Source organism: Pogona vitticeps, chromosome 4 (genome assembly GCF_051106095.1).
Source record: "Pogona vitticeps strain Pit_001003342236 chromosome 4, PviZW2.1, whole genome shotgun sequence".
Lineage (NCBI taxonomy): Eukaryota > Metazoa > Chordata > Lepidosauria > Squamata > Agamidae > Pogona > Pogona vitticeps.
The window spans coordinates 136,312,002-136,339,495 of NC_135786.1; the positions used below are offsets into that span (position 1 = coordinate 136,312,002).

At 40.6% G+C, this 27,494-nt stretch overlaps 1 protein-coding gene across 1 annotated transcript; it reads left to right on the forward strand.

The window, feature by feature from the left end:
- Positions 1-19,898: 19,898 nt before the first annotated feature.
- On the forward strand, positions 19,899-26,892 carry MED10 (mediator complex subunit 10). The gene is made up of 4 exons (XM_020795595.3): positions 19,899-20,244; positions 23,822-23,905; positions 24,649-24,751; positions 25,962-26,892. Exons 1-4 carry the CDS (start codon positions 20,123-20,125, stop codon positions 26,055-26,057), a joined length of 405 nt encoding a protein of 134 aa, XP_020651254.1. The 5' UTR covers positions 19,899-20,122; the 3' UTR covers positions 26,058-26,892.
- The last annotated feature ends 602 nt before the right edge of the window (positions 26,893-27,494 follow it).

Here is a 27,494-nt window from a genome sequence, read left to right on the forward strand (position 1 = left end):
TGAATATTCAAAACAAGTTATGGGGAAATCAATTTTTTTCCAGTTCCCCAGTGTGAAAGGTTATACTAGAAGAAATATGATTCTGAGAGCTGCAAGGATCTATACAGACAAGAATAAGAAAATAAATATGATTTACAAGCCTAATCAAATTGTCACATTGAATTTGAACTGGAGGATATCGACTTATTGGTTTAGATTCCCATTCTGCTCTTCAAAGATTAGCACACTGCCAAGGTTATTTTCTAATTAATTTAAAATATATTTGAGATGCACTGCAACTCTTAAGAAACCCACAACAAAGTAACTTTGTTGCTTGCTATAATTTGAGTTCAGTAGGATTTACCTGCAAAGAAATCTCTTCAGGGCTATAGCTCACACCACCTGAATATTATAGACAAAGAGACCAGGATCCTTTGGAGGGTTTTTAGCACAAGCCATGCTAATATGAACTAGAGCTGTACAAGAATTATCATGCATGGCTTCGATTCCCTTCAGCAGATATTGTACAAGAAATGTTTTGAGGGATTATGCCAAACATAGACAAGGTTCTACTTTTCATTTGAATTAATAATTCTTAGCAAGTCTGTGCGAGCCTTTGATTTGGACAGATTTCCTAGTCCTCACAAGGTTGAGGAAGCAGCAAGCATGTTGTATTAAAATTCTAAACATGTTTGCCTAAATGTAATTCTTAGTCTGAAACAGAATCAACAGGATTTATACAGATATTGATTTACCATTCACAATGGGTTCAATGACTCTTCTCCTGTTAAAACTAGTAACTGGATTTAGTCCATTGACTTAGAAGTAGGTCTCACAGATTCAGATTGAATTTAGTGGAGAAAGTATTTTTTACAAACTTCCCTTCAGAAGTGTGATATTTGATGATCTCGGAAATAGCGCTTCAACTGAAGCAACCAACCTAGCTGAGAGGCTGCCTACACAGAAATTTATCCTGTTCTATAGCCCCCTGCTGGAACAGTTGGGATCAATCTAAAAACGTTGACTGCATGATCTTGTTAGAGCATTCCAACCTACCCCTAATGGGGACCAATCTGGGACAGACTGGGTAGGAGACTACAGTATTGTTTATTTGTAAACCTACATTACTCCCGTGTAATCAAACAAACACTTTACTATTGTGCTATGTAGTTTTCATTGACAGATGTTGAGCAACATCAACTTTGCAAAAACTTGCAGGCAAAAAATTTGTGTAAAGGCAAAGCTGTGAAGCCAAGATATCACCTCAACCCTATATTTTATAGTACTTAAGTAATGTAGTGCAATAGTGGAAAAGTATGTTTTTTAAAAAATTAATGAAACAAAACTAAAACAAAAATGCCCTTTTTCATTTCAAAATAGGACAGAAGACATCATGAGGTCACATTCAAACTACACCCACCTCTACACATCACCACTGACATATAAAAGGAACACACACCCAACCCCACACTGAAGTAATTTAGGTGATAGAACAGCAAGAAAATAATATTTAATTGGACCAGACCCAATCATACCAAATAAACAGTAGACTCCAACCCAGTCTGTTATTGGACGCATTGAGTCATTGAACCCATTGTCAATGGTAAATCAATACCCGTGTAAATCCTGTTGATTCTGTTTCAGACTAAGAACTACATTTAGGCAAACATGTTTAGAATTTTAATACAACATGCTTGTTGTTTCCTCAACCTTGTGAGACTAGGAAAACTGTCCAAATCAAAGGCTCCATAGACTTGCTAAGAATTATGAATTCAAATGAAGACATGTAGTGGAGAAAGCTCCTAAAAACACACATATTTATTTTGAAATGATTGCTAAGGATTTATTTGCTTTTCCAAGAAAAGTTACTTCTTTCTTGAGGTTAAGGAAGCGGGCAGGTTTTAGTTTCAGTTCCAGTTCACTGAATGGCAGAAAGAAAGAAAATTCACACTATGAACTTTGCTTTGAGTGTGTTTTCACATCACATCTGATTAAACTGTTGGGATACAGGGATCTCTGTGAAGGCTATACATTACCAATATCAACAGAATTATCTCCCAACAGGAATGGAGTACTGTGATGTATAACATTTTTAGATACTGGTAGTACGAAATGACTCTTTTCTGTGTGGTTTCAGTTACATAATCTTCAAAAAGAGTAGGATGTCTGGATATTTTTGACAGTGCTAATATTGCAAGTCTGCTGCGTCGTCAAACTGTCAGCTGTTACGATGGTTGTGACATGTCCTATAACAATAGATCTGCTATAATGATAGGACTCAGTCTCACACAGAGCAATGCAAGATGATGGAGGTATGCGATTAGTAGAGCTGCACTGAGTAATTCCAGTGTAATATGAACTTTTGCTATGTGAACTTGGGCTTTTCTCTACATGCTGTCAGCTGCATCGCTGAGAAAGATACCCAGTTCAAAGTTTGGGTAGTGAGTTCTGCGCAAGAGAAGTAACAACCCCCCCCCCTTTTTAGAAACAGCTCTCTCTTGTGCTGTCAGACAACTTCTCCTTCCCAATCTTGAGAAGTAACCTTTGTTATACAAGGTGAAGAGCTAGTGCACAAAAGAAAATAAGCAGACAATATAAGCAAAAGAACTGTAATTATATACTGTACACCTAAAAGGGGCTGTGGATTAGGGCTCAAACCTTCTGCTAGAACTGTGAATCATTAATTTACTTATTATTCAAAGATTAGTGACTCAATAATTGAAGCCACCACTTTGAGTTTGTGAGAGCTGAGCAGGGGTTTTGACAATAGGGCTTTCTGGAAGTCACAAATTCACAGCATTGCCCTAATTCCAAAGCAATTTGATAGCACATAAAAACAACAAAGATGAGCCAGCTGTACATTAAGAACTAGGAAAATACTTTTTTGGGTGCTGGCATTGCGTTCCTTCAGCCCTGAGTTAGACCTTTATTGTTCTCACTTACCTGCAAAGTTACTGAACTGACAATCTGTAAGAAAGAGCTTTATTAAGTTGAGCTGTGCCAGTGTTTTCAGAGTAAAGCAATACTTTAATTTCTAATGGAAAGTATGCTAGGGGGATGTTTAAATTTCTCTGAAAAGAAGGTCACAGTCTCCTCTGCCTCATGTGTTGAGATCTGATTCAAAGAGGTAGACTTTACCATATTTTGGGAAGTGCGGGACTGAGCAAAATCCAAAACCACGCCAAATTAACCTGAACTCAGGAGAAAAAAAGCTGTAGCAAGCACTGTGGCCACAATATCTCACCAAAATGCATAAGTGTGTCTGTTTCTCTTCCCATTCCATAATTTTTCTACGATTTAGACAAGGATATATAATTGTGGCCCTGCAGATATTTTTGCATATATGTAACTCCCACCACTCTTTGCTAGCATAGCCAGTGTGGAGAGGTATGAAAGTTGCAGTCCAAAACACCTGGAGGTCTACATTTGTTCTACAGTAGTTAGATGAAAGTTTCTGCAGAATTTAAAAGCTTGTACCTGTATGCTTTTAAATTATTAAGGATGTGGTGGTGCTGCGGGTTAAACCGCAGAAGTCTCTGTGCTGCAAGGTCAGAAGACCAGCAGTCATAAGATCAAATCCACGCAACGGAGTGAGCTCCCATCGCTTGTCCCAGCTCCTGCCAACCTAGCAGTTCAAAAGCATGAAAAATGCAAGTAGATAAATAGGTACCACCACGGTGGGAAGGTAAGGGCGTTCCGTGTCTAGTCGCGCAGGCCACGTAACTGTGGAAACTGTCTTTGGACAAATGCTGGCTCTATGGCTTGGAAACGGGGATGAGCATCGCGCCCTAGAGTTGGCCACGACTGGACTAAATGTCAAGGGGAACCTTTACCTTTAACTTACATGCTTGCACCATTTTCATTAGTTTACAAAACAGGTTTTACGCAACTGTGGATTTTGCTTTATTCATGAATGGATATGCTGCTGTTGTTGTTTCTAAAAATAACATAATGTATTTGAAACATGGAATAATGACATAACACTTATTTTGCTTTACCTTAAAGCCAGGAAATTATGACTCATCCGAACATATATAAATTATTTGCTATTACTAAAATTAAGGACAAAGCTTATCAACATTTGTATACTTCAGTCAAAACAACTTGTAATAACCTAATAGGCAAACAAATAGCGTACTTGAACTATCTATTTCATTTTGGAAAAATACATATTTAATTATTTAAAAATATGTGCTTAGCAAGCTTACTTTCTACTAGAAACATAATAAGGGGATAGCTAGCACTTCAGGAGAACCCCCAACCCTTGGGTTAAGTATTTCTTGTCCTGTAGTAATTCTTCAGAGGTCCTTTCCCAGTTCAAAAGGCAAAATCAGGCAATAATTCTATTGATGACCAAGATTTTGTTTCAAGATGGGGAAGGAAGGACCTTTTAAGTCCTTGAGGATACTTCATGAATTTTGAACTCTTCTTTCCCAAACCAGCCCCAATGTTTCGCAATGCCCAGCCAGATGAAGAGTTTCGGAAGAACCCCAAAGTTAATTTCTTTCTCCACCCTCATTTTAAAAAATACTTTGGTTGCCCCTTATGGGTGTTAACATTCCGCTTTTCTTCTTGCCAAAGAGAGTGGGAGAACCCAGATGGACCTCCCTATCCCACTGTCTCTCATTGTGACTCTTCTTCATTTTCTCTGTCTGTTCATGTTGTACAGTAGTTCTCTCTGGTTTCCAAATGGGTGGCCCCTTCTCACTGTTCCAGTCTTCTTCTTGGAAGATATTTTATGACCCACCCACTCCATCCACATTGCTGATGGACTCCGTACCCATATGGGCTATCAACTGCATTTTCCTACACTTGCCACACTCATGGGCCTTCTTTCTCATGGCACAAATCTCAGATGGCATGATCTGTTGTAACTCAATTTACTAACACATCAACCTCCATTCTTCCACCCCTCTTTCATGTGTTTTCTAATTGTAGCACAAGGACATCACCCTTATCTCTATGATCTAGCACCATATCACTGTAGCAGCATGGCAGCATATCAACAAGTGCTGGTTGGGGATGCATCCTACCAGATACCCCTCTGTGATTGTTTCTATGCTACTATGCTGTTGCACTATAGCGGAGGGGTGATTTAAGTAGAACAGTAACAGTGTACTTGTTCTCTCTCACACACACACCCATTACAAACCATCTCTTATTCCCCAGTTGCGCCACAATGGAATGCTGTTTGCGTGCCAGGGAGGGCACATTTCATCCAGAGAGAGTGGGTGATCACACTGCAATATGAAGCAGAAATCTGAATAGAAGTTCAAGAAGTAGGCTTAGGTCTTACAGCAACCTAGCAAGACAGATACAATCTTGTTTGTGTACAAGTAAGCACAATCTAATTTTCAACAATGTGGGGCTATACATTTGGACCCCTCAAGCTTGTGAGTCTTTGGAGCAGTTTGCTTGCTCCCCCCCTTCAGTCTCTGAGCAAACCAAGGTAAAAGTGTGTGAGAGCATTTATTTATGTATTTGGATCTTTATTTGACTGGGCTTAGAGTCATGTGAAAAAGAAAGTACACCCTCTTTGGATTCTGTGGTTTTGGCTTTATTTTTGTGAAATAAATGATGACACAGTGTGATATGTCATGGATTGCTGCTCATTTGAGGTTGTATTTGCCTAATTTTCAGACTTGCTAAGGATTATTTTTATTATATTCTGATATGTAAAACCATAAAAATTCAAAGACAGTGTGCTTTCTTTTTCACATGATTGATCGCATTATTCAGGTGTCTGACTAGCTGAGTGAATTAGCTATCTGGCTGCAGAGCCAGAGGTAGGAAGTTTGTTTCCACATTGTGCCTCCTTGCAAAGCAGAGCTGGCCTGTGTAGTCTTGGGCAAGCTGCACAGTCCCAGGGTGCCCCAGAAGAAGGGAGGGGTAAACCATTTCTGACTAGTTTCAGCCTATAAAACCTTGAAAAGGGTCACCATAAGTCAGAACTGACTTGACAGTACATCCTCATCATCATCAATCATCATCAATCATCATCATTACGTACTTTCCTCCAAGCACTGGAGCTTAAGGCTTTTCAGATGAGAAACAGATACAAATAAATACACAAAGGGCAAAATCCCATTCATTACACATACTGATTTAATGTTATCAGTGTAACTTTCAATGGTGTGCAATAGAAAATGCCTACGTCAACTTCTTAGCTTGTGGCAATTAACCACTGAGAAGTACACCAGAGTTGCTTGGGGGAAGAAGAAGATACATGAATGACAGTGTTGGCTTTATGTCTTGTGATTAGGGATCTAATAATGTGTGTTCAAAGCACTCCACACATTAAACATTACATTTAAACAAGGAGGTTGAGGTGGGGGAGGAAGCTGTCAGTCACCCAGGGTAACCAATAGGGTCTAAATTCTCTGGAGATCCTTGGAAGATGCATCCATTGGTTGGCCTAGGCTGAGTTGGAGGCACCGATTCTGACTTGGTATTAGGTAGAACATGTGGGCAGGCTTGACTGCTACTAGTAGGAACAGTCTGGGTAGTTGGAGGAGGTGGAGAAGAGTTTTGTTTTGGAACAGTGCAGTCATAGAACAGCGGAGGCACTGTTTGGACCTGGGCATCTACAAGGGTAAATGCTCCTCCCCGCATGCCTTTATCAATGATGCAGATGGGAGAAAGCGCTGGGTGAGGAGACATGGCTGTTGTAGAGTTAGCTGGAAGGCACTCCATCTCTAGGCATTCCAGTCCCCTAGTGTCCTGGTTGTTTGACATAGTAGTGGCAAAATCATTGAAGGTAATAAGGTCCTCACTTGGTACTGGAGAGAAAGGTGAATCTGTTGGAAACTGACACTGCATCACCTGTAGCGCCTAGAGATTTCTTAATTATAGGATCAAAAGGTTGGGTGCTGATGATAAAACTGTTCTCAGAGGGAAAGTCTGGATCTGAGATGTCCTCAGGGATGCTTGGTGCTTGACCATGGGAGGCAAATATGTTAGAGTTCATTAGCTCCTTCATTTGATTCCTTAGGTCCAAAAGACGTCTCTGAAGGCAAAGCTGGCTGCTGTTCAGGTCATTAGGATGTAGTTTGCTGCTCATAGCCTTTCCCCATTCGTTTAGAGGGGGGAAGCCCACATTCTCCTTGGTTTTAGTAATAGGTAGTTCTCATGTTCCTAAACAAAGGTTTAGGGTCCATATCTTTGAAAACCCTGGAGGAGTACACCCGATAATTCATTAAATGTGGTGCAGATTGAAATGACTTCTGAGGTATATCCCTAGAGTTAAAGGTGAGAACAATTCTGCTGAAACCCTTAGTAGGAGGTAAAAAATGGAATAGTTGCAGCTTCTCGGCTGCAATTGTAAAGTTCAATAACTTCAAAAGTGATGCGAGGATCTTTGTCTTGGTGTTCCAGAGATGAAAATCAGGTGCAGAGATCCATAAGGCCACCTGATGGGCTTGATAAATTCTGGTGACTTTCTCATCACAGTTTAAAGATCACAGTTTACGTCCCATTTTGGAAAGAAAGTGATTACAGGAGAGATAAGGACCTCTTTCGTTGGGGTTCCAAGAGGGTCTTTCTGTTTTAGCAGCCAATTGGGAGATTGTCTGTAGTTGTGCCTCTATAAGGCTGAGACATTCTGATAGCAAAATTAAACTCTCTGCTGAAATAAAACATACCTCACTAAGGAGTTCAGCAGCAAAACAGCTAGGTTTTGAATAGGAGACTTTTACACAATCCTCATTTAAGCATATCTCTCCAATAACTCTCTTCATTGTGATCAAATCATCAGCATTAATATCCTTAGTTTGGCAATTACAAGGAAGAGAGCAATGAGAACTTTCACCAAGGGAGGGAGGGACTGAAACAGGGCTGATATCCCTTAACGCTGAGTTCTTACTAGGCTCATTATCAGTACTCACACTGTCCTTGGGAAGAAGGAATGTCTCCAGTTTAAGTTGTTTCCTTTTCCTCGCCAGCAACTCCTCTCTGGGGCTTGTATGCAGGCATCTTTTCATGCCAGGTTTTTCTGTCTTAGAGGGTGGTGGGGTTGGCATTTTGAGGTAATAACAACAGATTATAATGAGCAAGGTCGAGGAGAAGTTACACCGACGCCATCTTGCCTCCCACACTGACTTATGACAGCACTCCACACACATTGTCTCAGCTCTGCAATTATTATTATTTTTTTACTATCTAGGATATTATCACCATATTGCCAATTGGAGATTAAGGCTGTGACAGAGTGGTTGGGCTAGGATTACCTAGTATCTTTATGGGAAAAAGAATAATTTGAAACATCCTTTTACTCCACACTTCACCTTCTCACTGTTAACAAATCTGAAATTCATTTGTTGTCCAGTCCCATTGCTCCTTATCAAATATTGATAAAAGCACTGCTCTAGGACATACTTCTACATTTGGACATACTTCTACATTTGTCTTAGTTTGTTACTTTGAAAACCAACTGCCATATCATTCTGAACTTTCTACTCTTCATATTTTAGGAAGTTCAAGGAAGGTTACCCAATTAAATCCCTTGCAAGACAAAATGCTGGAGACATGTGGTGCTTTTATGTAGTATCTACTCCCCCTGTCCCTTGGAAAAACAACGAGTCAGCTAGTTGTGCTCAAGCAGGTTGTGCTTAAGCAGCATCCATCCAGGTTGTCACCTCTTACCCAGATACAATTATTTCTCCTCTCCCCGTTGTGGGAGGGAAAGCAGCCAAAGTTACTTCTACCCCTTTGCTTGCAGGGTTTGTCATTCCTGCCTTGGTTTCACTTGTTCTGCAACATACCAGGATACCTGCTTGACAAAACTGAGGAAGGGAAGCCTGGGAAATCAACAGATCTTTAGGTTCTTTCTCCACAGGAAAATCAAGTTTTGGCATAGGACAGGGCAGCCCACCATACTGCTTAGAGCAAGACCAAAACACCTTGTTTCCTCTCATCCTCCTATCTAGTTGCATAAAAATAAACTCATTTTTCACTCTCCAAATTGAAACCATCTCTTCATTTGTGTATCAGCTCCTACATACAGAGGTGGATGCAATATCCATAGCCAGTTTTGATTACCTATTAATTCCAGTCCAATCTACACCTAAATAAAGGTTTCAAATAATAAGACAGCAAGGCCCTTAAGGAGGTACTGTTTGGATGTGTATTATTTTATAGAAAATTAAACAGAATCTTGGAAAAATTGCTAGGTGTAGTACAATTAGTATCAAGGCACATGTAACACAATGGTTGTTGTTGTTGTTGTTTGCTAATACAGCAATCGCTGTTCTCTGAACAAGATAGAGCTGTTTCACCCTGCAGAAATCTTGAATTAGGAGATGCTGGAACTATTTATATGGGTCCCAAACCAGCAGCTACTTATTTCATGAGATTTTTAAGACGCCAGTCTGAGACTGGGGCAATATCTTATGATGATCCAGAGGCAGACAGGGACAGGTTGGGGGACAGGAGCAGAACTGGTTGGGGCCAGTTGTCTGGTGAGCTGAAGGAGAATATTTCTGGATAGAAGAACAGGGAGCAAAATGCCCATAGATCTACTTTAAAACAGACATATACTCCCCATGCACCTTGTTTTGAAGTGAAAATGATTCAAAATATAGGAGTTTGTCACTGTGCCACTAAATTTTAGCAGTATGCTATTGATATCAGTAGTGGCAGAGAGAGGGTAGTGAGAGCTGTAGATATAAGCAGGGATGCACATTGCCTGCTCCTGATATAAATGGCAAGTACTGGTAACTTGGATAACTGATTTCTGCTCCCTGAGCTGCCTTTGTTCTTTTTGATTCCTTCTGGCTTCAAGACAACTTGGCACCCAACCGTTGTCAAATGTAGATCAATTAATGCATCTGTCATCTGGAACAGGGAAAACCAGTTGTCAGAATTTGGTTTGTGCTCAGGCTTAATTAGATCACCTTAATTGGATTCATGAGCTTGCTTTTGTACAGTGCTTTGAAGTTTGAAAGCAACACAGTTATAAATAGGGTTCCCCAACATCTGATAGCTAGGCACAAGTGGATTTTTTTTGGTCTGTTTGTTTCGGAGATAAATTTGGAAGCTCATGTTCACCTTGCCCCCCAAAAGGTTTACTGTTAGCATGCTTCAGATTAGGAACTACCAGTTCCCTGTTTCTCTTTGACTGAAAAAGCAAGCCTAGCACATTGTTTTTCTTTTGCTCCCTGTCCTCTGAAAAAAAAATCTCAGGATATCATACAATTGAAACAGACAAATTTTTAGAACACAGCAAATAATGTATAATATAATCCTGCCCTCAGCAACGTATTAGAGGGATAATCAATTGGCCCAATGCCAATATTTTAAAAAATCAACCAGTCACGTCCCTTCAAATAATCGTACCTGGGAGAAAAGAGAAACGCCTGAACCTAGAGCTGTCACGTTCAGTTCAGGCAGATCTCTCTGGTCAGTTATTTCATAGATGAAGGATGCTAAATCAGAAAGGCATTCTGCTTTTTTTTTTTTTTTTTTTTTTGGTCATCCCTTTTTAAGCCTCTCTTTTTTGTTTGTGGCAGGGGAGGAGCTGCCTAGTAGTACATTAGCATAACCGACATGCAATAGTGTGTTTATGTGTATCCATTCAGATAATAGATAAATCAAAAATTATTTGCATACATATGCCCCTGCAAACACTGATGGCTCTTTACTTTGCCAGCTGGCTGGCATTTGGTCATGCTGTTGGTCTGCCTGGGAGTATGGGAGGGGAAGGAAAGGAAGAAAGAAATTAATGGGTTACAACATCTGGATAATGTGCAGGTCGAACAACAGGGATAATAAAAGCAGACTCCTCTGCTGAACTCATTAATTTTGTTAGTGGTGTGCCTGACAGATAGAAGAAAATTTACTCCTGACTCTGGGATTGCATTTTTATTGTTTGACATTACTGCCTTAGAAGGAAGACTACCTGAGCATTTCATATTGGGAGGAAGTATTCTTAGTGTTTTTGGTTTATATTATTTCTCTTACAAATGTCTCAGAGTGAGTTATTGAAACTTTAAATACCAGTTACAGTAATGAGAAAGGGATAGACTCTGGGGAACTTGTAGCTATTCTCCTCTATGGCTCTCTGTACTTCTACTATGTAGCAAAAAGAGAATTTTACTAGGAAATACAAAACTCTGCAACACTTTGGCTCAGAATGTAACATTGTGCTTTGTGAGTGTGGTCAGGACTCAGCACTCAAAATTAGTAGACTCTTAGGCAGCAATCTTTTGCCTACTTATAGGCAATTTCAAACTCCTTTGAATACTGACAGGGTCATGTCTAATTAGTTAATTAATGGTAAACTACCATTTTTTCATACAAATTAAAAAAGCACCTCTGAAGAAAATTTGCTACAGAAACAAATAGGTGTATTGCAGCAAACATGGTCTCCTCTGTAAGAGGGAAAGGGGATGAGTAGTTCTTCTAAAACATCTGCCAGACCATATGTTTATAGGCACTTGCATCACAAGTAACTGTATCTCAAAACATTTACTCCTGATTAACTATGGGCAATTAAATCTTTTTAACTGTTTCACTGACTAACATTTGTTTCTGACCAAGCCATGGCTTTGTATCCAAGTCTTTGTTTAGGAGTGGCCCATGGATACTTACTGGTTAAAGTTCATCAGTCCTTCTACACTACTTCTTCAGTTTATGCAAATTTCTAAGTCAGTTAATAAAAATTAAAATAACATAAAATGTCAAACACCACAATGAAGATATATGTTATGCTAAAGGACTGCAGCATTGCAGAGAAGCCAGGCAGAAAGTTTCACAGTCCTTGGGGAAGCAAGAAGTGACGTAAACTGGGGATCACAAAATTGCAGGAGACATTTTGGGACTTGTTCCCCAGAGTTTAATCCATGGCACAAAGGGAGATGTTAGATCATTATTAGTGCTTTTTGTTGAGTCACATCATCTGATTTCTTATAGTCTGAATATTTATTCAGCTTCCTGTTCTGTGGTTTGTGTGAATGTACACACATATACACTGGTGACAGAGGCATGTACTTCTGTCCTTCTCCATTGGCAAAAGGTTCCAAGACAGCAAACAGTGTTTGTTTTTCTTTGGATGACAAGATAGTGGTGTCTTTTTTGTTTTCTTTTCTAAAACATATGTGAACCATTGAGAAGGCTAATAAAGCAATGAGTAGGCTAACAGTTACCGTATTTGCCGGAGTACAAGATGACTTTTTGGCCCTGAAAAACATGCCTCCAAGTGGGGGGGTCGTCTTGTACGCCGGGTGCATGTCCAGCAAACCCTCCCTCTCTCCCAGCGAAGTCACTTACCTGGTAGTAAGAACGAGTAGAGCCCCGCTCCTAGCCTGGGAACAGCCTGACTCTAGCGCCGAACAGCTGACTGTCGGGAACAGCAGAGAGGAGGCAGCCATTTTGAGATGGGACCACGCGGCTGCTGCCTCTCAAAATGGCTGCCGCCTCTCCAAAATGGCTGCCGCCTCTCTGCTGTTCCTTCTTCCAGCAAACCCTGGCTCTCTCCAAAAAGGAACCAAAAGGGGCAAAAGGAACTCTCCCCACGATGCAGCCAAAGCAGAATCACGCATGCGGAAGAGGGGGTAGTCTTATACAGCAAGTATATAACAAACTCTACATTCTGAGTGGGAATGTTGGGGTGGTGGTCTTATACTCCCAGTCACCTTATACACCGGCAAATATGGTACCTGTCAGAGTACCTCTTCCAAAAAATATCTACCCAGTTCACCTGTTCCTCCCAGGCCTCACTTCTTAAAGTGACCACTCAAAGAGAAGTCAAAAGACAGTCAACTAGAAATTGAGCTTTCTCTGTGGTATCTCCATCATTGTGGATTGCTGTTCTGCTGGAGGTGTGTCAGGCCCCCTCCCTCTGTATTTTAAGAAAACGTGCCAAGGCAGTACTCTGCAAAGAAGCCATTAAAATCATACTACCTCTGAGGGAATAATTTCAGACCTATACAGTGGTGCCCCGCATAGCGACATTAATCTGTTCCAGGATTAACATCGCTATATGGAAACATCGTAAAGCGAAATAAAAAAGCCCATTGAAACGCATTAAAACCCGGTTAATGCGTTCCAATGGACTGAAAACTCACCGTTCAGCGAAGATCCTCCATGGGGCGGCCATTTTCTGTGCCTCTTAAGCGAGGCAAAACAGCGGGCGGCCATTCTGAAACCGCTGATCAGCTGTTAAGCATTGCTTTGCCATGATCAGTTCCCCAAGCAGGGAACCAATCATGACAAAGCACTGCCAGCTAGCCAGCCCGGCTTCCCCCCTCCTTTCGCCCAGCTCGGGTGGATGAAGGGAGAATCCCTCCTCCCCCACTATCCACCCAAAGCCGGCATTTTCGTGCAGCTGGGGTGGATGAAGGGGGAATCCCTCCTCCCCCCCATCCACCCGAAGCCGCCATTTTCACGCGGCTGGGGTGGATGAATGGAGAATCCCTCCTCCCCCCATCCACCAGAAGCCGGCATTTTAGCTCGGCTCAGGTGGATGGGGGGAATTTTCCCCCAGCTGAGTGGCGGTGGCTTCTGAAGGACTGTGGGGGAGCCCTCCCCCGCGGTCCTTCGGAAGCCACTGCCAGCATTTTCCCCCAGCTGGGCGGCGGTGGCTTCAGAGCGGCCGCGGGAGAGGTCTCCCCCGCGATCGCTCCGAAGTGCCCGCTGGTCAGCTGGGGGGAAATGGTGCCTATGGGGAAACATCGCAAAGCGATATTTCCCCATAGGAAACATCGTAATGCGATTGCTTTTGTGATCGCAAAATCCGCATCGTTATGCGGATTCGTCGTTAAACGGGGCGCTCGTTATACGAGGCACCACTGTATTTGGATGTCACCACATGATTTCTGTTAGTTTTTATATTGCATTCTTAATGTTACATTGTTGTGCACAGAATTGATTAATTATGGTTTCATTTTTTTCTTTCTTTGTTTACCTCCCAGAGTAGTGGGTTGCCACTAAGTGGGGTAGTAGAGTATAAATTGCACAAACAAAGAAACAAATAAATTCCTTCAGTGAGCAACATAGCTGCTAACCCTTGCATCAGATTCCATAATATCAGTTTGTATAACCAGGGCCAATCACTGGAGCCCAAGAACAAACTTTTCACATGGTCATGCTACAGTCCACATATTGTCATCCAAATCCATGCAATCTTATAAATCATGAGGGGGGAAATCTATTTTCATTCTGATGTGATATTATTTCAATTTTTTTTTAAACCACACCATATCCCACATTTTAGGATTCTTGTTCCAATACCTCTCTCCAGATAGTTGGAACATGATGATAGAAGATTTGTAGATTAAAGCTATTGTTATTGTTCCTTAATATTGTGTCATCAATGTACATGGGCCTTTACAAGGTAATACAAGCAAGCAAGCAAAAAATAAAAATAAAAAAAGTAAGAAAAAAGAGGGTTTGAATTGATACAGGAGGATACTGAGACTATGTTTTAACATAACTATTACCACCCTGTGTATCAAGAAGACTTGGGTATCCTCTGTACCAGCTTTGTACCAATACCCTATACACCAACACTATGTAAACACTATGCTGTATTTGTAGCACAAATGTACTTTATCTCAAATGTTCTTTATACTTGTACTCTGTATTTCTCTAATGTTCTACCCTATTAATGTATGCCTTTCCAAGATGCCTTTCCACATGCATTAGATGTTTTACAAACTTCATTCTGTTTTAACTCTGCCCCAAGGCAGACCCTATTCACACTTAGCTGATAGCACCCCTGATAAGCATTTATGGCCCACCTAGAAAAACAAAAGAGCCCTCTATATCCTGCCCAAAGTGGCACTGGAATATCAGGGGAGGAAGGCAGCGATAATGGATACGCCTGTTGCCAGACTTTCTGGGAACATCTTGGGCACAGGTCAAGGAAACATTAGGTCAGAAAATGTATATTTTTCTCTAGCCAGTAGGTGAACTGCAGAAACATCTGAAGTAACAGAATGACCCTGTATTGCATTTCTGGAAGGGAATAAAATAGAAAAGTTTGAGAAATGGGAGAAACATAGGTAACAAGAGATAAATGTGTGTAAATGCAATGCAACTGATAGATGGGTTTTATTTCAGCTCTGGATGAGGAATTAGGAATTAAGCAAAAATCTTGACTAAAAAGATGGATTTTTTAGAAGGAAACAGGAGGCAGAGAAAGGTGACATTGCATACCCCATGGAGAAACGAGTTCTAGGCAGAAAGGGCCAGTAAAGGAGAATGGTTATAACAGATTACTCTTTGCCTGATAAATTTTCAAGGACAAATATAATGAGGAGAGTGTAGCACTTGGTATAGTAAATCAGTGTCCTTCATCAAGTCAGTGGTATTCCATGGCATGACTCTTGAGCAACTGAATCTGCCATGCTTATTAATACTACTCAGATATGTACTGATTAAAGGATAGGGAAATCTCGGAAAACAGATGGGAGTGTACATTCCAACACTGCCTCCTCCAAATCCTCCAGTGCCATTTTAACTCACAAAGCTATAAATTACAAGACAAAGAAGTGCCATCTTACTGGGTGGAACAGCTCCACTTATAGGCAGAAGAATTTGCAGGGAGAATATGTATTCTCTCCCCCTCTTGCTGTCCCAGTTCTTGCATATGCTTGTGAGAACAGAGGTGTCATCAGTTATTAATATACATGTTTTGCATTTTCCCACTAATGACTTTAGCCCAATGGAAACAGCACACCATGCACTTCTTTGCAAGTTTCTTTTTCTGACTAGGGCTGTGTGGCATTTTAGGGAAAGAATAATGAATCACTGCTTTGGCTTTGAGCACCATAAGAGCTATCAAGGCTTGAGGAATTACTAGACATCTTAATTATATCTGTGTCCTATCCATTCTCCAAGGAGCTTATAATAATATCCATCCCCTCTGCCCCCATTTTATTCTCATTATAGCCTGGTGAAGTCTATCAGGCCAATGGATAGTGACAGCATCATTGCTGAACTCGGGTGTCCTCAGTTCAAGTTCAGTGCTCTGCCTACCATATGATCCCCGAGTAGCTGATGGGTACAAGCATTGCTTTAAAAGAAAAGGCACACACGACAGGGAGCTATGCAAACACAATTATTACACTAGGGAGAGGAACTACATTTATAGCAATGGTTAATATGTTTTGTGGTCTAGTGACACTATACACATCAATTGGAGCATATGTTTAAGAAGGTCATACAGTAGTCACAAAGTGGGGATACAGGCCAAAAGCCCAGAATCCATGACCTCTCTGGGTACACTTGAGCTTATCAGAGAAAACACAAATCTTAGAAGACAGGTAACTCCCTGTCACCACCTCCTTCCTTATGTGACATCCCAAGCCAAGGGAGTCTCAGAGCTTACAAGACTTCCCTCTAGCAACCAGGAAACTACAGGCTAACACTAAACCCTCTTTCCCAAAGTCACAGGCAGGAAACTTAGGAGAAAGGCAGCTAGACTCAGTAGCAACAAACTACTCTCTCTCTCTCTCTCTCTCTCTCTCTCTCTCTCTCTCTCTCTCTCTCTCTCTGTGTATGTGTGTGTGTGTGTGTGTGTGTGTGTGTGTGCAGGCTGTTTCTGTCTGTGTTTGAATTAGTATAGGAGTTTTTTGCTACTGAGTCTAGCTGCCATTCTCCTAAGTCAAAGAACATCCTTTGGAAGTTTATACAGGGCAAAATAAACAAGCAAACTAGCTTACACTGTTCTTACACAGTATGATGGACTCTGGAGACAAACTGCCAGGATATGGAAACAGAGCTGAGCATTGGACTTTGGGAAGATGAAAAACATGTTCAGATCTAATCATTTCAGATGAAGCACAGCCAAAGCTTTATTGCAAAGAAACCTGAAAGCACATATCCTGCTTGTTATTGACTAAAGATGGCAGAAACAAAGGAACTGTAAAATAAGAAAGAATAATGAAACACATCAGAAGCACAAAGACAGCCACGAAGATAACAGCAAGAGCCCCTGAGCTATTAATAGAGAAAGAGGGAAAATCAGGAAGTACTATAAAACATAAGCACTTGGCATTTGTAAATGATGCCAGTTATTATAAAGTATTGATTTACCCAGAAGAAAATGCAGAACCTCTGCATACTGATGTTATTTATTTGACAGATATGGCAGGCTTGAAGTCTCTGCAACTGGTAGAACATAAGATTTATATCTTGTACTATTGTCTGGAGCTGTTTTTGCATTTGATTTAGCAAGCGTAGTGCTTCTTGGGTTTCAGAAAATATGGGGCCAATAATTAATGACTAATGCTAGTTTATGCTTTCATATTGCATAGGAAAAAAAACCTTAAAGTCTAGTAAAAGATTTTGGAAGAGTTTTTAAGAGTTCTTAGAAACTGTCTTCCTGCCTGAGATATCCTCAAATTATAGAACATCTGAGAGTGGTTCTTTGGCACAGTCTATGCATCAGCTTCAATGTCTAACACAGTGCTCTCAGTGGTAATCTCTATGGATGGAGCTCCTTTAACAAAAGACTATATTGTGGCTTGGTATCTTTTGAGAAGACGACTAATCTGCTATGGGAGGTGTGTTTTCTTGCAGGATGGCCATCTTTCAGTTTGCTCCCACATTGTAGTCATTTTTGCCAGGGATGTTGGTAAGTCTTCAGGACTGAGTCTCAAGTCCAAATGTGAATCTTGAGTCTTGAGTCCCAAGTCAGAGTATCCGAGTCTTTGGCTCCACCCCCCCAAGGCTTGGAACTTGGAACTCAGACTATGCATGTGCGACCGAGCTAATAGGCACATTGTGGCTAGCTGTGCCTTTTTCCATCTCTAGCAGATTGCACAGTTGTAGCCCTTTCTGGACAACAAATCCCTAACCACAATGGTCCAAGCATTGGTAATCTCTAGGATCGATTGATGCAATGCTCTGTACATGAAGGCGATACGGAAGCTTAAGCAAGTGCAAAATGCAGTGGCTAGGTTAGTGTCAGGAGCCTGGAAATATGACCAGATTTTCCTGATTCTGGCATGCCCTCATTCACCTCCTGTTTTGTTCTGTGACAAATTCAAAGTGCTAGTACTAACTTTTGAAGTCTTTAGTGGTTTGGGACCTCATTATCTGTTGGCGTGGCTTTCCCTAAGATTGTCTATGGGCTACGTGGGCTACCCAAGCTTTGCATTTATGTGTGATCTCCCCAAAAGAGATCCAGAAATGTACCACTAAGAAGCGAGTTTTCTCAGTTGTGGCCATTACACTATGGAACCATTGCCTGTTGACATATGCCAGGCTCCTTCTCTTCTGACCTTCAGAAAACATGTGAAATCTGAGCTTTTCAAACTGACCTTTAAGAATACTCTCTCCCATGACACTCTGGATGTCTCTCTGTGTTCTTAAGTTTGAAATTTGTTTGCAGCTGCCTCTGGTCAGCTTCATTGATCGTTATGATTTCTGCGATATTTGTTTGTTTGGTGAGTAGGTGTTTCTAATTTTTGTTAGCTACCAACCCAGTGTAATGGTTTGCCAGTAGATGTGTGGTATATAAATGCAATCAATGAATTGTTTGTACTTGAAAACATATGTTCCAATTGCACCAAATGATCAGGGATAGTTTCTGTTTTTTAAAAAATAGTCATGGGCGATCAAGTCAATTCTGACTTATGGCGACTCTTTTCAGGGTTTTCCACATGGAGAATACTCCGAAATGGTTTACCCTTCCCTTCTTCTGGGGTTGTCCTGGGACAGTACACCTTGCCTGAGGCCACACAGGCTGGTTCTATTTCGCAGGAGGCACAGTGGGGAATCAAATTTTCAAACCTCTATCCACAGCTGGATACCTAAACCACTGAGCGATACACATCATTAAGTGCACAGCCATTTCCCTCAGTGCTGTGGCTCTTTTGAAATTAATGGAAACAGATGGCAAGATCAACTAAAATGCACATTGTGGTAATACCTTTATTAGGCCAGCTAAAATGGCAAAAAAGGAAAAATCTCTTCAATGGGCATGGCAGTAAAGAAACAGTGTAAGACTAATTTCTTTCTTTAATGCAGGATGTGGCCTTGTACAGGATACCTTTGAGCTGCAACAGAGTTGTTGCACTTCCAAAATAGAGATCTACATTTTATTTTTTTAATGGCCTTTCCTGATGTCAACAACACTGGGGTTGGGGAGCGGTTCCAGGTGAAATCTCTCCTATACTGTATTTCTGCCAGCAGGCAAAGCCCTCTGTCTTCAGGCAGGCTTTTAATAAGTAACTGGCTGCCAAGGAACTTTCTTCATAGTTAATTGCTTTCTAAAGCAAGGCTTTTCCCCCCAGGGGGATATATTTTAATATCTTAGAAGTGCAAATACAGTATCATATGCTTAATCTTTTTAAATGCTTTCAAATGGTTTTTAATTGTTTGTATTCAAGTTTTAAAATGATGTAATATAAGTGTTTTTTACAACTGTAATTTATTTTTTTAGCTTTGACCCTTTGCGTTTTGAATATTTTCTAATATTTGGTCCTGTGGTGGGTGAAAGATGTCGGCATCTTCATTAAACGCCCGTTTTTGTAACATGGTCGCAAGGCCAGATAGGCGGGATATTAAATAAATAAATAAATAAATAAATAAATAAATAAAAACATCGACAAAGAAACGTGATCATTTCATACTCTTGTGCAGAGAATTTTGTGGCTTTTTGTGCGTCCAAATAAAACCATCACAGGACAGCCTCTGGAAAATAAAGCTTCCCTATATTTTTGAAGGGAATTTCTAGTGTATCTTTAACTAAAAGAAATCTCGGGAATTTCATGGAGAATACAACGGTTCACAAATGTTTGTGCCATTCCATGACCCACTTCCACATGCATCCAAAACGGAAAAGCCTGTTCTCACTCCTCACTCCTCAAATTACCACAAAACTGGAATGATGCGCAGCAACAGAGGAGGAGCCAGTGCTTTACCCATAAAAAAAAAAAAAAGGACCCGAACCTACTGCCGGAGAGCGGAGGGACATTCGCTACGCATGCGCACGACACCGCGTCCTCTAATACGGAGACGCTGTCGAGTCTTTTCAAACAGTAGGCCTCACGGGAGGGAGGGAGGAGTGGCCCTTAAACCGGAAGCGGAAATAGCGCTTTCCGTCTCCATGGCGGCGTGCGTAGCAATGGAGGGAGTAAGAGAGGCTTGAGAAGAGCGTGGATGTGCTTGGAGGTTCCCGAAGGGATTGGAGGGAGGGATGGCGGAGAAGTTCGACTCCTTAGAGGAGCACCTGGAGAAGTTTGTCGAGAACATCCGGCAGTTAGGCATCATCGTCAGCGACTTCCAGCCCAGCAGCCAGGCGGGCCTCAACCAGAAATTGTGAGTCGCGCGTTCCCTTTCACGGTGTCCGACCCTCCTCCCTTGGCGAGCCTCTTCCCCCGTCGCTTTCCTCAGAGCAGGTGGTGCCTTTTGGAGTCTGTCACGCCCTTGGTGCGAGAGGCGGTGGTGAGGGAAGTAGGGGCAGGGAAGGGCAGGGCAGGGCTGGGGGCTGAAGGCTGAAGGAGGTCCCCTGGAGTGGTCTGTAAGCGGAGAGAGACCTTTCAGTGCCAAAGCTTTCTGGAGTGTCCCAGGTATTTGAATTGGCCTGCTTCACAAATGCCCAAAGTCATAACTAAACAGTGTTTAAATGGCGATCGCGATTTTTGTGGGTTGCTCAGTGTGGTTGTTTACTTCCCTTGCTTCGCTTTTGAAGTAATCTTTCTAATTAAAAGAGCCGCTAATCCGTCATCCTAGTTGTCGAACCCATATGCTTCTGCGTAGCCTCAGGCAGGTCGTCTTTCCCCCTTTGCCTTGTTATCGGTTAGTGGGAGGCATTGCATAGTTCTTTTCTGATTATGCTAGTAACTTTTTTTTTAACAAACATTTTAGAACAGTTCTTTATCTTAAAGGATATGGGGGCACCATGTAATAAGGCATAATTAAAATAATGCAGAGAACAAAAAAATCACTTGAATAAGGAAGGAGGCAGTAGATACAGTTTAGTGCATATGTACTGAGTTCAGATTCAGAGGTCAACAGAAAACAAAGCAAAACAAAAGATTGGAATTGAAACAAGGGTGCAGTGTTGGTGCCACCTACACAATTTCAGGGAAGATACTTTATATTGGCATATAATGGCTGAAATCCTACTGATTAGCATAGTAAGTTGTAACTAGATTAGGCCTTTTAAATCAGTGGAATTTACAGAGTTGGTGACTGATCAAATCCCCACTGATTCAATAGGCCTATTCTACTTGTGGCTTACTATGTTAAGCAACATGATTTCAGCTGAACATCCCCTCCTGACTAATGAATTAAATCAGATACAGGTTAAAAGAGAGGATATTTTAGACCTAATTGATAAATTGAAGATTGATAAGTCACCAGACCCAGATGGCATCCACGCAAGGGTTATTAAGGAACTGAGGAATGAAGTTGCTATATACAATTTGTCCCTTAAAATGGCCACAGTGCCAGAGCACATATCACACCAGTCTTTAAAAAGGGAAGGAGAGGCGACCCAGGAAACTACAGGTTGGTTAGCCTAAGGTCTGTTCCAGGGAAGATGGTGGAAAGCCTCATCCAAGATAAAATCTTAAAACACATAGAAGAACAAGCCTTGCTGAGGGAAAATCAGCACAGCTTCTGTAAGGGTAAGTCTTGCCTCACAGACCTTTTAGAATTCTTTGAAAAGGTCATCAGACATGTGGATGCGGGTGAATCAGTGGATACTGTCTATCTGGTTTTTTAGAAGGCGTTTGACACAGTCCCCCAAAGGTTGCTGAGAAAACTCCACAGTCAGGAGATAAGAGGGCAGAACCTTTTATGGACTGAGAATTGGTTGAGAACCAGCAAACAGAAAGGAGGTGTCAATGGACAGTTTTCACAATGGAGAGAAGGAAAAAGCGGTGTGCCCCAGGGATTTGTCCTCAGACAACCTGTTTATGAATGACCTGGAGACAGGGATAAGCGGTGAGGTGGCCAAATTTGCAGATGACACAAAACTTTTCCGGGTGGTGAAGACCATAAGACCTTGTGAAAAGCTCCAGAAGGATCTCTCCAAACTGGGAGAATGGGCGACAAAATGGCAAATGTGTTTCGGTATAAGAAAATGTAAAGCAATATACACTGGGGCAAAAAAAAAAAAATCAAAACTATCAGTTAATAGGTTCTGAGTTGTCCTTGATTGATCAGGAAAAAGATCTTGGTGTGCTGATGGACAGCTCGATGAAAGTGTCAACCCAGTGTGCAGCAGCAGTGAAGAACGCCAATTCCATGCTAGGTAGCCTTAGAAAGGGGATTGAAAATAAAACAGCCAACATTATAATGCCATTGTACAAAACATGGAGTATTGCATACAGTTCTGGTTGCCGCACCTCAAAAAAGACATAGTGGAACTGGAAAAGATGCAGAAGAGAGCGACTAAAATGATGACTGGGCTGGGACACCTCCTTTATGAGGAAAGGCTTCAGCATTTGGGGCTCTTTAGTTGAGAAAAGGCGTATGAGGGGGAACATGTTTGAGACATATAAAATTATGCAGGGGATGGATAAAGTAGATAGAGAAGCTCTTTTCCCTCTCACGCAATACCAGAGCCAGGGGACATGCACTCCAATTGAGTGTTGAGAGAGTGAGAACTAATAAAAATATTTCTTTGCCTAGTGTGTTGTTGATCTGTGGAACTCCTTGCCACAGGATGTGGTGATGGCATCTGGCATAGATGCCTTTAAAAGGTGAATGGGCAGATTCTGAAGGAAGTCCATGACAGGTTAAAAGCCATGATGGGAATGTATAATCTCCAGGCTAAAAAGGCAGATACTGTACCTCCAAATGCCAGATATAGGGGAGAGGTATCAGGAGGCAGGTATCTAATTGTCTTGTGTGTTCCCAGAGGCATCTGGTGGGGCCACTGTGAGATACAGGAAGCTAGACTAGGTGGGCCCTTGGCCTAATCCAGCAGGGCTCTTCTTATGTTCGATATAACCAAGTTATTTGAAGAAGATAATTTTTCAGTGTCACGTCACGAGTCTTGTATTGGGCAATACAACCCTGCAGATATCTGGATTCCAAATTGGCTCTGAAGCAAATATACAGCAGTACAGTTCTCCTAGATCAATGTGATGTCATTTTCTTTGACTATATGGCTTATAATTTTGACCATTGCATTAGTTGTAGCTTACAGGTTGTCTTCAGAGATAACCATATGTACGCCATATTATAGTTATATCTCACAAGGCTTGTGAGATGTTCAAAGAGTGGTTTGTCTTTACTCCCGTCCCCCAGGAGTTTCCATGGCTAATTCAGGGCTTGAACCCAAGCCTTCTACAGTGGACTCTCGACTTACAGACTTTTCGAGTTACAGACTTCTCTGGCTGCAAAATTTAGATTCGACTTGCAGCCAGAGAATCGACTTAGAGACCAGAAAAAAACCAAAATGGAATAAAAATAGAATAAAAACCACTGGTTATGGGATTAATTGGTTTTCAATGCATTGTAGGTCAATGGAGATTCGACTTACAGACTTTTCGACTTGCAGCCACCATTCCAATACAGATTAATTCCTTAAGTAGAGGGTCCACTGTAAATCCCAATCCAGTTTGTTGTCCGCTGCGCCATTGTAGCCCTCAGCCATGACTTACGTCACTCATTATTAAGATACAGCAAATCTTAATTTCAGTAGGGCTACTCCGATTTGGTTTGTCAAATCTTGAAAAGCCGTGTATACTCAGAATATGTGGTCAGTTTTCAGGAGGAGGAAGATGAGATTTGTCAGTATTTTTTTCTCTGTAGTTCTTTTGCTTTGAGAGCTTTAGCTTAGTGACATTTTTATTTGAAGACAGTCCATGGTATACATTGATTGTCAACTTTTGATTTAAAATACTATTCCATATAATGTATATAATCCATTTCTGCCTAGGAATTTTATGGTTACGGGCTTACAAGATATTGACAAGTGCCGGCAGCAACTTCATGAAATCAGCGTGCCTTTGGAAGTGTTTGAGTAAGTGGTTGTCTTTGTTGTTACAATTGGTTTCCAGTTCTAAATTGTTGGTGGTACTGTTCACAGTAAAGCAGTCTTACATATCTTAACAATGTAATTAATGAGCAACACTGTAGATAAGAGTGCATGTTGTGAACTGTAGAAAATTAAAGTATCACTTATTCTTCCATTTGTATTTTGTAATGGCCACGCGGCTCCCCACTTCTATTTCAGTAGAAAGTCAGTACTTTGTAGAAGTGAGTATACTTCTGATTTTGATGAATCATTTCATAATATTTAGCACAGTGGATGAAAATTATTGATTTTAAAAAATCAAATTGATTTAAATCACAATTTTTTAAAAGTCAACTGTGATTTTTTTAGGTAAATCAAACTGATTTAAATCAAATCCACCTTGATATTTATTGTTCACATTCTTAATTCTGCTTCTGGCCTCAAATAATACTTCTGTGAAAGTTTTCATTCTATTTCTACCTTATTTGACAGCTCTGCATGCAAGCATTTACTTTAAAAGGTAGTACTTATCTGTGGATACAAAAAGTTGACTGATCACGACATACTTGGTTTTATAGTGGTTTTTGTATATAATCAGATATGGGATATTTGGGCAAAATTTTCTTGACTGCAGGTCTGAGACATATTCTAGTGTGCTTTAGATATTAATATGGATAGATGGCTTGTATGCTTATTTCACATTATGTGTGAATCTTGCTAGCGCACCTGACTTAATTTTTATTCTTCAGGTACATAGATCAGGGTCGCAATCCCCAACTCTATACTAAAGAATGTTTGGAAAGAGCTCTAGCAAAAAATGAACAAGTGAAAGGCAAAATTGACACTATGAAGGTAAGATGCAAGTGTTTCATACAAATCCATTACTACTTAATAGCGAAGCAAAAAGCTCTGCTTTGCTTAATAACAGTGATTGTGTTAGAGTGGCTAATTATATTTAAATATTTAGAGGGGACATGGGGCTTGGTAATTACAATTCAATTACATGTGTGTTTAATTAGATGTGAGGTAGAACTGATGTATATGCATGTGCAAGTGAATGCAGAGAGGGTGACCATGTTGGAGCTGCAAGCTAGCTGTTGGGCAGCCTTGCCTACTGTGGGCCTATAGCCCCACCCAGCGCAGACATGCATCCTATGCTGTGCTTACCTGGAACCAATCTGATCCTTGCTCTGCAAAAAGATTTGCTTTAAAAGAAAGATGTAAAATAAAACACTATATGAAGATTTTCAACTGAAGATTAATTTTGCATCAGATCACTGTTAAGCCAAGAACTTTGGGTCCTTTTAAGGAGAAAGTCAGGACAATTTTTTTTAAAAAAATAAATAATAGTTTGTCTGAATGGGAACTCTTTGGACTCGGTATAGTAGTGCTCCTCACTATTATGGCAAAGGGCTGAAAGGATTTTGAGATATAATTTTGTAGAGGCTGGGGTTTTGCTCTTCACATCCAAGTTACAAGCAACACTGAAGGGCCCCTGACACACTCTTTCTGTCATCCCTTTTATTCAGCAGGTTAGAAAAAAGACTAGAAGTCTGTGAAGTAGTGTGGTAATTTGATTGGTATTTACATTTGTACAAATCATACCTTACTTTCCTCTATCTAGTGTAGGTGTGTGAAAATGTAGTTCCCTATTTTTCCAGCAAAAAAAGGTGAGTTGCAAGTCCTGATTTCAGCTTTTAGATAGGTCAGAAGGGTACCCTGCATTACAAAACACCATGAAAGTAATTATTTAAAGCCACTTCAAGTTCCAGCTTCTTCTTCTTTTTGGCATTTTGTGAGTTTTTTGCAGCCTCTGGATCCTGGGGTTGAGGCAACTGCCTGCCCCCGTACTCACTGAAATGCGACTATTGAATAATGGAAGATATATATTTTTGCTTTGTTTTGTTCATCATCTGTTTGATGATCTGCTCATTTTTGGAAGTTTTCAACTTCATTTATTTGTGTTTCAGTGATTGTGATTAGCTTTAAGTCTCTTTATAGGGGAAAAGCAGTGTAGAGATAATATAAATATATAAATAAACTTATTTCCTTTCTTTTTTAGAAATTCAAAAGCCTATTGATTCAAGAGCTGTTCAAAGTGTTCCCAGAGGATATGGCCAAGTACAAAGCTATTCGGGGTGAAGATCCTTCTCCTTAATTATGTTGTTCATTGTCCTCCTGAATTCTCCTCCAGTCACTGTCAATAGATTGTATATAAATTATAGGAGAATGAAGGTGTAGTATGCAACAGAAGCATTAATGTCATTTTTCCTGCCTTAGAAGCTGATTGTCATGTGCAACATCTGAAGCTATTATGGGATCATCAGCACTTTCATTAAGAAGCCAAGCTTTTCCTTAAGGTGACTTTAGGCCCAAATGTGAGCCAAAACATGTGATCTTTACTTTTTTGTAAAATATTGTTTGGATTAGTAAACTTTTCTGCCTTATACAAAATAAGGTGGAGTCAGCAAGGTTACTGTGTCTCCATCTGATGTAGTTCAGCTTACAAAATGGAAGAGTTCAATAAAGATGTCATTGCTATCTCACTTTGGGTACCTAAAACATAGGAATGTTCTTTTGTTATACTTTGGTGAAAGTGGATTCTGTGACTCTACATGGGAATAAATCAGAATATTTGAAATATTGTACATGGTCAGTGTAAAATGCCTTCAAGAACATTCTTTCTAACATTCTCAGTTTCTTATAATTAATGAAAAAATTATTTTCTGACATTAGCATTGCTTTTCAGTCTTATTTGGTTAACTTGTACAATAAAAACTTTAAAGTATTAAATCTTGGGGTATATCTTGTTATATCTTGGGATTTTAAGAAGAACCAGTTCTCACAATCAAAATTTTAACCATCAAAGGAGTTTACATTTTGTGGAGCATTAATGTGTAGTAACTACAGGAATGTTCATCACTGAATGACTGTAGCAATATGTACTGAAATGTAAATGAATTGTCATGAATAAACATTAGCCAGAGCTTGCATATTGCATCCAACCCAGTACAGTACTTTTCAGCGGGATAAATATTCACAGTGAACTAAGTCATGAGACAGAAGTCTCGCCTCTTTTTTGAGGCATATGCAAATAGGCATAAAGGATAGATGTTCAACAGACAGTTTAGGCATTGGTTAAAGTGTCTGGATTTAGTAAAGATACATTATAGCGTTGTTGAAAAGAAATCTATAGTCCAAGCTTCATCCAGCTAATGGTCTGCCAGTTTTAAATCACTTAACTGTATATGGCCTTAATCAAGGATGGTGATGGTAGTTTATACTAGTGTTGGTGAAACTTCGCTGAAGGCAGTTCCTATTTACCAGACACAATCAGAAAAGTGACTATTAATAAACATGGAAGGTCTTTTTATTTGTGTGATTCATCAGTCACAGTAGTGAAGGAGGCATAGGCAATTTCCTGTTGGCAGAACTCTCTGAAATCCATGAGGAGCACACCACTCATGCTGATGTCACCACTGAAATTGGGTGTCATCTGCAGCAAATCTCTAGGATGCTATGCAGGAATGGAGTGTGTGTGCCAGAGGGGGAAAAGAAAGGCAGATTAGAAGAAGCAAGCAGCAGCTCTAATGAA

Excerpts from the sequence above, each read along its gene's own strand:
- MED10 (XM_020795595.3), top strand. The coding sequence starts at position 20,123 with ATGGCGGAGAAGTTCGACTCCTTAGAGGAGCACCTGGAGAAGTTTGTC. Across the intron at positions 20,245-23,821 it reads GCGGGCCTCAACCAGAAATT|GAATTTTATGGTTACGGGCT; the intron begins GTGAGTCGCGCG and ends ATTTCTGCCTAG. Across the intron at positions 24,752-25,961 it reads GCAAAATTGACACTATGAAG|AAATTCAAAAGCCTATTGAT; the intron begins GTAAGATGCAAG and ends TTTCTTTTTTAG.